This window comes from Alternaria postmessia, assembly GCF_024291825.1.
Source record: "Alternaria postmessia strain BMP 2775 chromosome Unknown scaffold_135, whole genome shotgun sequence".
Classification (NCBI taxonomy): domain Eukaryota; kingdom Fungi; phylum Ascomycota; class Dothideomycetes; order Pleosporales; family Pleosporaceae; genus Alternaria; species Alternaria postmessia.
This window is the reverse complement of record NW_026260208.1, coordinates 48,096-62,019: the sequence shown is the minus strand read 5'-3', so window position 1 is coordinate 62,019 and position 13,924 is coordinate 48,096. Positions and strand designations below refer to the sequence as shown.

The following is a 13,924-nucleotide window of genomic DNA, read 5'->3' as shown; positions in this document are numbered from 1 at the left end:
AGTTTAAGAGCTCTAAACTGAACTGACTGATAAGACGAGAGCTCTAAACTGACACTGAACTGACTGCCAAGCAATCAGTCAGTCAGTCAGTCTCATCAGTTTGGATTGATTGTTAGCAACTCTGCTTTCACGCGAGGAGCATATCCAGAGAGACTACCACAATATACGTGGAAGACTGTTGTATCGCGCAAAAGATCATCCTCTCTGTTCATTCTGCATCTTGGCTCTAGCCATTAAGTTCGGTAGGCGCCTCAAAGCCTCCTTGGTTGCAACAGCACCATGGTCCATCTTCAGTGCCAGGACGTCATAAACGACTGCTCCTGACGCGCCGAGCTCTTTTTCATGAACACGCAAACGGATTCGGACATTTCTACGCGCGTTTTTACGCGTTTTTTCGTGTTCTGTGGTTCTCTGCACGTCTTCTCGGCTTCACCACGAAAGCTCGGTTCACGTGTCTAAGTGCTCACCTGGATATTCTGAACCTTCGCTGCAGTCACTCTCCATTTTATCATCCTTTTGCAACTCTCCTTCAGTTTCGAATAACAGATTCAGCTTCTCGTCACTCTTTACAAAGGTCGCTGTTTCCACGATTATCCACTCTTTCTTCGGCCATGTAGTGGGTCGATTCGCCTATCCGTTCTGTTCTGTGTCTTCCAGGTTAGTACAATCCTGCTCTTTTCTGTTTTTGCTTTGCTTTGTTGGAGGCGTATGGGGTTTATAGCTCTACAGTGAGCTTGTCAAGATGGCGGATTCTTTCGACAAGTATTTCTTCGAGATCGCGATTGCAACACCGCTTCCCTTCATTGGAGACGGAGGCGTCGACAACGACAGCAACCTCGCGACCACAAGTTCTCATACTTGTTCTCAACTTTCTGCCGTTCCGCGGTCCTTGATGATTCGGCCCACTGTTCTTCCGTCGCCTGTTGTCAAGGAGCCGAGCAAGAAGCGTAAGCCAGATTTCAGCATCTTCGTTGACACAGATACCGCCAACGACACCTCAAGGTCTATGTCCACCCCGAAAAGGTCTAGGACGGGTATTCCGCGCACTCCGTTGAGCGACATGACTTTCTCTACTGCTTCCACGCCAGCGCCGTCTCCTCGTCTTCCTGACACCCCATTCCCCTTCTCGGCCGCCGACCCTAACTGGGAGAACATTGAGAACCACGATTCCTACATCAGAACTCCTCCCGCGACACCGCTTGGACCTCCTCCTACGCCGACAGTTCCTTCTGGCCCACCACCTCCGCTGTCCGCACGCGCCCTTCGTCCTCGCCGCGCCCGTGCTTCTTCGTCAGCGAACCTCCTTCCTCCGGTCAATATGCTGGCCTACGAGATGCTCGGTCTAAAAACTTGGAGAGTCAGCTCGGTCGGTATCAACCTCGCCTATCACAAGGCAGCAGCCACAAGCCACCCGGATAAGGCCGCTCCCCAGGAGAAGGAGTATGCAACGATAGATATGCAGCAGATCAACGCTATCAAAGAGATGCTGCTGGACACGGAGACCCGCACCAAGTACCACAGGGACGGAGTCATACCTTGGGTCATTTGAGATCCTAACGTATTGTTGTCAAGCTAATGATACGATGGCCATGGTACGACTACAGTGCTAGGTTTGTATAAGAGATGCTGGAGAATTGTTGACAGGATTTTGCCGCCTGTGGCATACCAGAAGTTCCTCAAACAGTTGATACGATGAGTATGAGCATGATGGTTAGAGGCCGGTGGTAATGATGCGAAGTTTTTCAGCGTGACGATGGGGACTAATGGGCGATGGTGGGAGTATTAAGTACCGGGGGAAGATGCTTGCTTTGTTGCGTTCACGACACCTACTTCTAGTCGCTACATCCCAAAATTCGTTATGATAGCTACGTTTTATGACGCACGACGCGCAAACGACAGCTACGAATCTTGTATGATTAGCGTATCACATTCTTTTGAAACCTCGGTTATACAATGGGACGTGGAGTGGTCTTTGCAAATTGACTCGGTTTATCAAGAAGCTCACCATTGCACTGATGATGACACATTCCTCTGACGTATTTTCGCATATCTACATCGTGATGCGTACACTCATCGTCTCTAAGGAATACCGACACTTCAACAAAGAGTAGGGCTATTGAACATGTCAATTTCGCGAATCATCTTCGGATCGATCTGCCGAACCAGGCGCATGAACCAATGTCAGCATGACTACATCATTCACCACCTTTCTACCCATATTACGCAAATCGAACACTGACAGTACAAGCCACGACAGTCAACTGAATTGAAGAATAGCCCAAGACATGGAGTAGAGTAGATACCCCCGATCCTTGAATGGAATTTTTATCTGATATACTTCATAGATCGTTATCAGGCTGGTAGCCCAAAATGCTCATCATTCGCTCGACAGAATTTTCGCGCGAAATGCAACTCCGTGTAATATGCTTCGCTAGTAACAACAACAACAACAACAACAACAACAAGTGACCTCCCATCATTCGTCCGTGGCAGCGCCAAGGAACTGCTATGGTCCGCACCTCCGCGGGGCTGAGATGACTGCTCCGCGGGGCTGAGATAGTAGCCTCGCGGCGTGTTTTAGCCACGTCTTCGCTTCGTGCGTATCGGCCGTATCGCATGTTTATTCAGTATTCCTCCGTCCTAATCCTAACGTACGAATCGGCGTTACTGACATATCCCCTAAAACTGGGACCCACACTCCAATTCACTAAATCCCTTGCGACTTCCCTTGCCGCATCGCATAAATCCACTTGCCCCGTCTCTTCACTTGTACAGAGCGCTTCGCCCACGGAAAAAGACCAGTCACATTGGAGATTTAGGCTCAAGTCCATCATCCACTCCATGCGCTCCTGCATAGCAGGTATCTGAACAACGAGCTCCCGGAACGCGGGCCAGACGATGAAGTCGACAATATTGATGTGTGGCATAAAAAGTTGGTTGGGTGTAGGGCGAAACCATTCGGGGATGGCGTTGTAGGTTTCGGGGGACGGTGATATCATCCAGCGCATGAGACACCAGAAGAGGTACATGGAGCCGAAGCATGAGAAGGTGTTACCTATGGATTGTTAGTAAGAGAATGGACTAGCGTGATGTTTTGTATCACACGTACCTTTCATGTAAACGCCATGTGTCATACCAACCGCCCATTTGGAAAGTATTCCCGAGTGGGTGTACACTTCCTTGTCCCATAGGGCTGCGATGTTCGGGTGTATCTCGATAATCTGCTCTATCGATACCCCCATGCTGATTAAACTTGTAGCTTGTTGTAGTATACTGGGTACTGCGCGTTTCAATGACCCAGGGTCCGGCATTGTATTGATGGGCAACATAGCCCACGTCGGTAGAAACAAGTTACTGATCTGAGTGTCTTGGATGTCGCCTGGGTAGTGGTTGCTTCGGATACTACTGGAGAAGGGCATATTGCCAAAGAGATTGCGGAGGTTGAGGTTTGGGTGTATTCGGATAGTGTTTACCATGGGTTGGCGACCAGCGAGATGTGTAGGGTATATCGATCGAATCGTGTTTTGTCTGTGTGGCGAAGGTCTTCGACTTCGAGACGGTCTTGTGGATGACGGCGCTGTGTTCCGCATGGTATCGAGGCTTGACGCATGCTGTAAAAGCCGTGGGTCGATCCGACTATCCTGGAGATTATCTTCATCTTCACTATCTTCTTCGGCTTCATCCCGCGCTAGAAGATAGTCATCGCGATCGAACAATGGAACTAGGAAGCTTTGTTCCTTCGCTGCATCTCCAGTAGCTGGTTGCTTCCCTTTGCCCGATGGTGCAAACGAGGACGACGAAATACTTGCAGAAGGTGACCAGCCCGCGTTCTGGCTTGTAGGTGATGCCAAAGATATAGAAGAACCCTGTCGAAACTTTGAGGCACTTTTACTCATATCAAACACCGATTCGTGACTCATACCGCTTCCAGAGGTGTCCGTAGACTCCTGGCCCAGTAAGCTGAACCCGGGTTATCAATGTGCTGTAGCCAGAGGATGCTGTGATCGAGTGATGCATACCTGGGGGGATGGCCGGATGTCGCTGGGGATGCTGTCATCGGGAGGGTCTTCGCAACGTCTTCGGGTGCTTCACCGAGTCTCAAACGAGCGAGAACAGCGGCGGCTTGGTCGTCAGTGCCCGAGCGCAGTGAGGTGACTATGCGCTTCAGATCGTCCAGCTCGCCAGTCATACTGTCTCTCTTCATAATCTTCATGCGCTCAGCTCTCGAGACGCCTTCGGCAACGTCGTATTGACATGATAGCTTGTTCTCCTTGCATCGATTGCATTGGGGTCTTGTGCCGTCACACTACACACAGGCGATCAGTAGAGTTCGAGGGGGCAACGAAATATGGGCAAAAAGCCTACCTATAGGTAGTATCACATGCTGTGAGTACCTATAGAAGAGCGCCAATCAGGAATACATGGGTCTTGGATACTTGAAAGTATCCTCCGATACTTCGCAGCACTGGTGAGCATAGTAGCATGCTTGGTAGCTATGCGAAAGACCTTCAGATGCTCCGGGGCTTGGTTATTGCGTGTAACTTGGTCTCACGTACCTTGGCCTTCCCATTTCGGCACTGCACGCACGCCACAGCAACGGCCTGTCGCTTCTTCCGCCTGTCTGATGTTGGGCGTCGCTGGCCAGGCTCGTCTGAGGCTGGTGCGATACTTTGCCATCGCTCCGAGGGATCCATGCCGTCAATGTCGAGGTAGTGGGCGAGATGGCCAAGCTCACAGAGATCCCAAAGTCGCTTGTGGAGCCGGTGGAGCCTGGGCGACGGATGTGTGAGCGTGGTCTGCAGGCCGTGTCGTTGGGCGTGGCTCGCGCTCTGGAGTTGCGCTTCCTCTGTCTGTCACCATCTACAGCGGTTTGCCACTTTCTGTCGCAATGAGAAAACTCGTCGATGCGCCACGGGCTTTCTGCCTTGGAATATCTGAACAGATCGCATTTGCGACCGAGATCGAATTTGATCGAAGGCTCGGTACAAATGGCCGACAAGAAGCTTCTCTCGGGAATGCTCCCCTGACCAATAAGATGCCATGACGCACCATCTCACGTGCTGTAGAGATCGGTCCAGAAAAAGACGTAGAAAACTGTTACTATAGGAAAGAGGCGAAGGAGAAAAGTGTAGCAGCGTGGAAACCGCGACTGCGTTCCAGACGGAAGAGGGTTGCTAGCCTCGGCGGCACATGTACGGCGGCGATCCGGGTCCAGATGTACTGCGCGCCATCGTTCAACGGGTTCCAGGCTCGCCAAATGACTAGAAGAGCCTCTAACGGCAGTTCCTGGTGTGCGAGACGACAGGGAATGATTGGACGGCATACAGCGACAGGTGTGGTGGAGTGGAGGTGGCTGTGCGTGTCGTGCTGACTCTAGTCCCCTTGCAACCGAGAAATATCTCGCATCGAAGTGTGACGTCGTGCCATCCACAGCGTCTATCAAACAACCTTCTCTTGAACTTAGCAGGAACAATATGCATATGCCAGCAAGTACGGCAGTTGAATCGGTAAAGCGTCGTCACCATCGAGCTTGCCCCGTGGGCTATCCCTCATCTCTGTATGACAATCCGACCATTGAGAAAAAAGGCAAAAGCGCATTGCGACCTGGAAGAGCTGGCGGACGAGGTTCAAATAAGCCATGCGCGATTGACGTCACTGTATGCGCTCCGGGGTTACTTGAGGGTGCCACGATGGCAAATTTAAAGCCTAGACCACCTCACTCGTCAGTTTAACGACGGAGAATGCTGCTGTTGCACGCATCGAAAAGCAGTGCGCAATCGGCAGGTCTTGATTGTGGTGACATCGCACAGAGATCGCATGATCATCAACATGAACATGTGCACATAGGGCTACGATGTTGGTGCGTTTTCGTACTACATCTCAGTCGAGGTCGGCATCTGGGCCCGAACCGCCTCATTCATCGAGTATAAGATTGGCACATTCGGTCATAGCAAATGATATGCATTAGTCTAGTAATATCGGACTAACACACTCTCCTGCTCCAAATCCATATTCCAAGAAGAGATTGTCACTAAACCTTAACGTTTCAACACGTGACTGTCGTGACGAGTTCTTCTGACCGGGCTTTAAGCTGGTTGTATCGTGTAACTATGTCAGCCACTAGAACTTCGCTAAACATGCCAATTCGCCGATGCAGTTGGATCCACCTCGGTAGACCCTGCGCCGAAGTCTCGGCCTCGGATTTCACACGCCAAGCTATTCAGAGCGACCGCTCCCGCTCCATACGAGATCCAGAAACCCTTCGACCCTTCGTAGGCTGGGAGAATAGCTGCTAAATGAGGCTCCGCGGAGGTCGTGATATGGATGCAGGGAGATGACTTCGTTACGAACTTTTGTTTGACAAAACAGCGGTCTAGACAAGTGGGTACACGGTAACAAGATGTATAAGGTAGGGTACGTTCGTATCGAATTGCAGACGGATCTAAAGAACTCCTAAACTCCTCGCTATAACAAAGGGGATCATGTTTGCTTTATCTCGTGTGGTACACTTCCGCCACTGGTGTACCAAGACAAGTAAGCAAAAGCAGTAAGTTCCGTGGTATTGAGAGCCCGTAACATCATCCCTCCACATACTTAGGCGCGATTCGATACCATCTCAACGTCCGAAACAGATGTGTCCATACTCTTACCCCGAGCAGCCCTGTTCTTGCCGATTGTGTTACCCAGTGCTGGGAAGCAGTAGCCGGGATGGAACACTGTAAGTACCAGCACACTCAACACGATCATGGCACCCTCCAGGATGATGAATTCCGTCTCTTCGCGCATGAGTTCGCTCCTCCAGCCACCGGTAAGCTCTGGGATACGGTAGACACATCGAACGTAGATGCCTAAGAAGGCAGCGATGATAGCAAAGATGAAGCAACGGAATGATGTTTTGTGGAAGAGTGTCATTGCTTCGGCGGACAGTTGGTTGCGGCGGTTGTAGGTACGGATGGCATACTCGGCGAGAAGGATGCCAAAGCAAGACAGAATGACAACCTGGAGGACGACACCTGCGACCATGAGGTTCGTTCCGATGTCTAGCAAGTCGGATCCCGGATCTGCCGTTGCAGCAATGCCACCACCGGCGCCTTGGAGAACAAGCGACAGGATATCACCTGTGATGAAGATACGGGTGTACCAGACCGGCGGCAGACGCGACCACGACTCGCCGAAGTTGATGACGATGTGTTTGAGTGTAAGGTATATTCCGGCGGAGATGAAGGCGGGCGAGATAATCAAGCAGCAAATCTGCATCTGAAAACCCGTCTCGTCGAAGGGGTTGTTGTACATGATAAGACGACCAGCGTAGCCGACTACCTCGCCCAAGCAGCCCAGGCTGAGAGCAATCTACAGGACATTAGATGCGTCTTGCTAATTAGAGAACTGACTCACCATGTAGGTCCACGTCTTGTATCTGATGCCTAGCCCAAGCTGGATGATGAGGCAAAGGACGAAAAAAGCCGTGAAGAAGGCGTTGGCGCCGAGACTAGGATAATAGCCATAGAGTGTACCTTCGACTGGACATTCAGGGCCAACCTCGGTGCACCACCAAGGAGCAGAAGGTGGGACAGTCATCGTGAAAGGGGTTTGCCGCGTGAGGAGGTCGTTGCTGTAGGGCTGCAGAAGATCTAAGGCGACTGAAGCAGAAGGATATCTGTGAGTGGCCGAGCGCGGTGCGTTGTTGTGTGATGGGGAGTTGTTGACGACGGAGGCTCGATACCTTATAACTTACAATCTGATTCACAGATGAGATGGTGTTTCGCACCATGCACCGAATCCGAACATGGCGGCGCATGTATAGCCCCAGCCTGAGGCAGTATGGGATACGCGTTATTCAGCGGTAACGTTTGCTAGTCCTATAACAGCCAAGGATGCGAAATCTATGCAGGATGCCTTCTGCTACAAGCCACCCTACCGTCATCCATCTTTCGCGAATTGGACCTGGTTTGGTCTAGCGGCATCGCTTCGGTAGCCAAGGCGTCCGAATGTGGGTATGATTGGGTGCGTCATGAACGTGGGCTGAGCAGTTGTCGACAATGGAAAATGCTTCACCGGATGCTATTGCTTACTTCCGAATCACGTCTCATTTGCATAGATTGATTGAGAGTGTATGCGGATCGAGTGTTGGACGTGGTGTTGTGCGATAACATAACCGCGCAAAGCGACACTGAGTACAGCACAGCATAAGGCAAGCGATGCGCCAGTTTCAGTAAACTCTACAGTCTATTCGCTGTGTTCTGGGATTTTAGAAGCATACGCCTTGCGCCATGCTTACATCTTGACGTGGCCTGCGGAGGAACTTTAAGGCCATCCCAGGAGATACGGTGAGTCCACTAAGCCACAAAAAGGCCAGACGAAGTCCCATTCGACAATGGAAGAATTCTGGTGTTATAATGGTGAGGTCCGATATTCTGCAGTGCTTGGTGCCTTGTCGTCCCGGTTACTCGGTCTTCGGTCGACGAACGTTTCCTGGTATGCCTCCTTGCAACAGCGCCAACCTTGCGCCGCCATCTATATCTGTGTCTGTTCCTGGCAACTGTGCTACAGCATACGGAGTCTGATACCCTTCACCTCTGCCCTCTCGTACTCAGTCGCATTAAGACAAAGTGTCCAGAGGGTTCTGTTGGGGATCCAATGAATGCGCCTGCTTTTCATCGTTATCAGATCTAGAGACTTCTCTGGATTGATCACGAACCCACAGCTGTAGCGGGGTCAGAATCACGAGATCAACGACAAATCAGAAGGTTGAATGGATGAGTTGCATCTCAGGAGTAAGGTGGCTACTGTTCGTGTTGTGGGCCAAAGCGACGGGAATCGCGAACCCGCTCGGCAATTCGACCTCCGTCTCTCCGATCTTCTCTAGCAAACACCTGTGCGTACGCATCTCGTCTCTTTTTCGCAGCACTCGCTGTCATGCCAAAGATCGAAGGATCGCGATTCACACTGACGGCGCGAACAAATCGGACACCTTGAGCACCTCAACAGAGTACGAAGGTGAACATTCTCCGGCTCGGATTCATCATGGCATTCACCGCCAGACGATGCTAGTATCGTGCAGGCCAAGGTTTCGCATCGCCCAACGAACCCAAACTCGTCGCGATGTCGACGTCGTCTATCGCATCAGTTTGAAGCACCAAGTATTCGATCGGGCTCGACAAATTCCATCGCCCAGGTACTATATACGCCATGAAGATACCTTTTCCCCATGGAACGTGATCGGCTATCTGCGCAATCGATGGTCAGGGGTTTAAAATGTTGGGGAAGACTAAGCGCTCGATAAGCCTTGTCGGATTGTTTGATTGCAGGCAGGATTGTCCGGCTTTTGCGTCGGCTATCAGACTTCTCGAACCACAAAGAAAATATGCTGGACCAGAGGATGAGCCACAAAAGCACGAGACTGCAGCATGCGCCTCCGTGGATGGCACCTGTCAACAACTCAAGAGCCAACATCAGACTGGCCGCAGGCTCCCCTGCCTCAAAGTTCCAGCGCCGCCAAGTTGTATCAAATTGCCCAACAGTACGATTGCCTTGACACCAAGGACGACCATGTACACAAACTGCACGCGAAACATTGCAATTTCATTGAAGTGTGGCGTCTGCATGGAATATGCTGTACCACATCGGCTCTCCTATAGATGTCCGAATGTCGGTACAAGGTATACCAAAGTTTCCGAGAGATCATCATCGTTTTTGCCTTAACCGCATCGAACTAACTTATTTCTAGTCTAGATGCACTAACGAAGAAGCTTCAAGATGTACGCCACTTGTGTCCTCCATCCTTTTTCAGCTGACCACGCGAGGAACAGCGTTTCGGACGAGGGTCCAAATGCTATTAGTCGCTGAATGCATGGGTTGGGCGTTTTGTTGATTCTGCGAACACCCTACGTTGACCAATAACATGATTCATCATCATCAAGCTTTTGCGCCTTCACCATGATCGAGACGATCAACACCTTCCCAGATTACCGCCCGCTAGTCACGGATAGATGGTCAAATCCCAGTCGTACCCGTGCAGTAGAATTCCTTTGCGTATGTCGAATGCTTGTGCTCAGGCACGTACTACCCCTTCTGGTAGAGTCGTCTATCTAAATGCGTTGATCTTCGCACATCATGCAAGGGTCGGGGGCTTTGCAGTATTGAATACGCGTTCATATTGGGCTACATCGATCAGGAAGTAGCTGGACCGACGACGTCAGCCGTTTCACGGGAAACCCTTCGTCGATACTTAAACTCTTCTGAACGCTGCTTCTTCAGCCTGATATCCCTCTTTGTATTACATTCGTGACTCTGCAAGCACAATGTTGGGTCTAACTCAGGCACTGCTGCTGTCGGTGTATGCTGGAGCGGCCTACGCAAAGACTGTTAGCTACGACTTCGATGTCGGCTACGTTACTGTAAGTACTCTTATCCCTAGTCATGTCCAAGGGCGATGGGCCACCGACAGTTTTCTATCACACTGCAAAACGGTACTAACTCGTTCTAGGCTGCACCTGACGGCTTCGAGAGGCAGGTCATAGGAATCAACGGCAAATGGCCTATTCCCACCATCGAATGCGATGAAGGCGATACTGTACAAGTGACAGTTCACAACAGCCTTCCAGATCAGACAACTGCTCTCCATTTCCATGGTATATGGCAAAAAGGCACCCAGGTCTATGACGGCCCCAGCGGGGTCACTCAGTGTCCCATTCGACCTGGAGGCTCTTTCACTTACACGTTCGTTGCCAACCCTGCTGGCACTCACTGGTACCATGCGCACGAGAAAGGGCAATACCCCGATGGTCTGCGAGGCAAGATGATTGTACACGACAGAGCCTGGGAGAAGAGCCTGAACATCGACGAACAGAAGTACCTTTCCATGTCAGACTGGTAAGCAAACCCAAACCTGAACATTTTCGCAAGCTTACACCATAAAGGTACCATCGCCCAATGCCAGAGATGATTGAGGAGTATATGAGCCCTTCCAATACCAACGCCGACTTTGCTTCGCCCGACTCTTTCCTCTTTGACGACACCGACAAGCCTTTCAACCTCAAGATTGCCAAGGGCAAAAGGTATCTGCTTCGTATCGTCAATACTGCTGCCGTTGCATGTGCCCGATTCCATATCGAAGGCTACACGCTCAGCGTAGTCGAAGTCGACGGTGTGCAATCACAGCCCAGGGATGCGGAAACGATCATCATTTGCGCAGGCCAGAGCTACGGTGTGATTGTGCAAGGCCAGAAGGACCCGAAAGGAGGAACCAATTGGATCGCACAAATGGACACGGACATGATGACAAAGCCTCCCCCTTCTAAACAGTCACGAACCATCATCGGAGAGATGTCCTACAAGAAGGACGTCTTCGACGAGATTGATGATGTCATCGATGATATCAGTGATGAGATAGATCACATCCTCGACGACAACTGGACTCCAGCACCCGACACTATCCTTGACGACTTCAAAGTGAAGCCACTTGACAACCAGGGACTTTTGGGACCAGTCGACAACAATATTGAGCTCACGACCAACCAGACATACTTCGAGGGCGTCGGTACCCGTACACCTCTCAACTCACAACCATGGGTTCCACCTCAAGTCCCCTCGCTCTACACTGCTTTGACAACTGGCAGCATGGATCCCGCAACATATGGTCCCGGCATCAACCCCTGGGTCGTCAAGTCCGGCCAAATCGTCCAGATTCACATGCGAAACCCACACATGTACCCCCACCCCATGCATCTTCACGGCCATATCTTCCAGGTCGTCGCCAAGGGTGTCGGAGCTTGGAACGGCGATGAGGACTTGCTTCCGGGAGTACCCGCGAAGCGTGATGGTGTCGTTGTTCCGGCTTTCGGCTACGCGGTCATTCGTTTCAAGGCTGATAACCCAGGTGTTTGGTTCTTCCATTGCCATATCGACTTCCATCTCGTTGGTGGTATGGCTGCAACCATCATTGAGTCCCCTGACAAGCTGTCTGGCTCTGTTCCCGCTGCTGGTGTCGCACTTTGCGATGCAGGAAAGAAGAAGTCGAGCGGTAACTGCGCTGGCGAGAAGGGAGAGATCTCTGCGAAGGATGCAAGCACCAAGTGCAACAATGTCTACAACACCAAAGTGCGGGGCGCTTTGATTGAGTAGTCCCTCATTGTTCCACAGAACTCTCTTCTTTGTAGAACTTTCGACATTGTAGATGACTACTTTGATATTAATTAGACTTCATATTTCATTACGTAGATATTTACTCTTTGTAATACATGTCAATGGTTCTTGCCACAACCACATCCTCCACTCTTGACACTGACCCTCTTCTTCCAACTCCAGCTTTTCTCCGGCTCAGCGATCATTCTCTTCATCTCTGCAACATCCTTATCGCCCCAACCCTTGTCCAACATGCTCATATCCACACTCAACCTTGCATATCGCACCGCCTCCCACTTCATCCCAAAACTACTGTATACCTCCGCAGCATGCTGGTATGCCGTCGCTAAGCTAGCATCTAGTCGTTCTTGCTTGTACAGACTGATAAGAAGCTCCGCTGTAGCTGGCGTAGCAGACGAAGACTCCGTCCAGTCATTCAGGATATCTGATTGGAGTGAGGCGATTTGCTCGAGACGAGCATCAGATTCAGCGGCAAGGGCGGGGTGCGCAGTGCATGTTGAACAAGAACATTTGAAGCCCCAGCTCTTTTCAAGACCGTGGATGCGTCTCGCGCGGGGTAGCTCGTTGTTGATGTATGTTATTGTTATCTCCTCACCGGGGTGAATGGGCCGGATGGCGTGGACGTAGTGAGTTAGTGTCTTCTCATCGAAAAAGTATGCAGCATTGGGTCGGCAGTCATGGTTCAGCATTGCGATTTCAGGAAACAGCGCTGATTGCGAGATGCCATCGATGGCGACTTCGAAGTTGTTGGTTGTGATGCGGTCATCAATTTCGTCGTCGTCAGGTGTGTGGCCGTGGAGCTCCCAGAACAAGGACTGAGTTGACTTGGGAAGGGTGGCTATGCCGCGGTGTAAGAGGGCTAGGCGTTCGGATTCTGGAAGCTCGTATAGGTCGGGGTCGGTGATGAGAATGGGTGTGGAAGCGAAAATCTGGTCGCCTTGATTCAGTGTCTTGTTAGCGACTAGTCCCCTTCCTTTTCCTGGAAACTCGTGCTGTTCAAATGGCGGGTTCTCGTAGCGGTTGATGTGCTCAAGTGTTTGTGGACGTTGGAAAGCATCGTGCTCTAACATGGCGTAGGCAAAGGTTTGCGCGGTGACGATGAAAATGCCCCTTCCTGATGCAAAATTCTGGTCACTGAAGACGCAGTATGGTTGATCCGGAACCTTCTCATGAGTGAAACATTCTGGCCAGAAGGTCCAAGGGAAATTTTCTGCCTGAGAAGCCAGGACACGGGCGTCTTCTAGGGAGTTTGTGGGGTGCGAGGGCTGGGTTGTGTTGGATTGGAACGTAAATGTTGATGCCGGCGAATCTCCATATGCTAAAGGCAGGCATTTGCCGTTGTCGAGTAGGTGGTTTGAAGGACAGGCATCCTTTATGAGAGGCGTCTGTGCGACGAATTCGATCTTCTCGTTGGAGAGTGCCAGAGCACCTCCAAGTAAGCTGAGGCTGATGGTAGATCTCATGATGAGATAATGTTGTTTGTAGGTGAATACAGTATTCGAACAATGCAGATATAAGAGAAGGAAAGAACGATTTGGGGTTCAGCTCCGTTCATGTACAAAAACATCTGTATGTCTTGGAAGCACACGTGAAACACGACCTGATCGTGAAGCCAGAGATGAAACGATTCAGCAAAACATGCCGCCCCCAGTCGCGTCCGACGCACTTTACCAATCTACAGAATCGATACTGCGACATTGTAGGTGTGAGGCTCCAATTCTTGTTCAAAAATAGTTACGCGTAAGGGATGATTGTCGGCGTGGCTGAGTGTACTGGCGAC

General features: G+C 50.9%; 5 protein-coding genes across 5 annotated transcripts; 2 read left to right on the top strand and 3 right to left on the bottom strand.

Moving 5' to 3' along the window:
* Nucleotides 1-742: 742 nt before the first annotated feature.
* J4E82_010644 (uncharacterized protein) lies at nucleotides 743-1,549 on the top strand (the record flags this gene model as incomplete). Its single annotated transcript, XM_051736855.1, has 1 exon — nucleotides 743-1,549. One exon carries the CDS (start codon nucleotides 743-745, stop codon nucleotides 1,547-1,549), a length of 807 nt encoding a protein of 268 aa, XP_051583406.1.
* A 1,075-nt stretch (nucleotides 1,550-2,624) lies between these two features.
* J4E82_010643 (uncharacterized protein) lies at nucleotides 2,625-4,694 on the bottom strand (the record flags this gene model as incomplete). The annotated part of the gene is made up of 4 exons (XM_051736854.1): nucleotides 2,625-3,055; nucleotides 3,110-3,960; nucleotides 4,020-4,306; nucleotides 4,557-4,694. The coding sequence occupies 4 exons, from the start codon at nucleotides 4,692-4,694 to the stop codon at nucleotides 2,625-2,627; spliced, it is 1,707 nt and encodes a 568-aa protein (XP_051583405.1).
* Nucleotides 4,695-6,594: 1,900 nt separating this feature from the next.
* J4E82_010642 (uncharacterized protein) lies at nucleotides 6,595-7,578 on the bottom strand (the record flags this gene model as incomplete). Its single annotated transcript, XM_051736853.1, has 2 exons — nucleotides 6,595-7,350; nucleotides 7,396-7,578. The coding sequence occupies 2 exons, from the start codon at nucleotides 7,576-7,578 to the stop codon at nucleotides 6,595-6,597; spliced, it is 939 nt and encodes a 312-aa protein (XP_051583404.1).
* A 2,723-nt stretch (nucleotides 7,579-10,301) lies between these two features.
* On the top strand, nucleotides 10,302-12,123 carry J4E82_010641 (uncharacterized protein; the record flags this gene model as incomplete). Its single annotated transcript, XM_051736852.1, has 3 exons — nucleotides 10,302-10,397; nucleotides 10,487-10,872; nucleotides 10,920-12,123. The coding sequence occupies 3 exons, from the start codon at nucleotides 10,302-10,304 to the stop codon at nucleotides 12,121-12,123; spliced, it is 1,686 nt and encodes a 561-aa protein (XP_051583403.1).
* Nucleotides 12,124-12,242: 119 nt separating this feature from the next.
* J4E82_010640 (uncharacterized protein) lies at nucleotides 12,243-13,607 on the bottom strand (the record flags this gene model as incomplete). Its single annotated transcript, XM_051736851.1, has 1 exon — nucleotides 12,243-13,607. The coding sequence occupies one exon, from the start codon at nucleotides 13,605-13,607 to the stop codon at nucleotides 12,243-12,245; it is 1,365 nt and encodes a 454-aa protein (XP_051583402.1).
* Nucleotides 13,608-13,924: the final 317 nt, after the last annotated feature.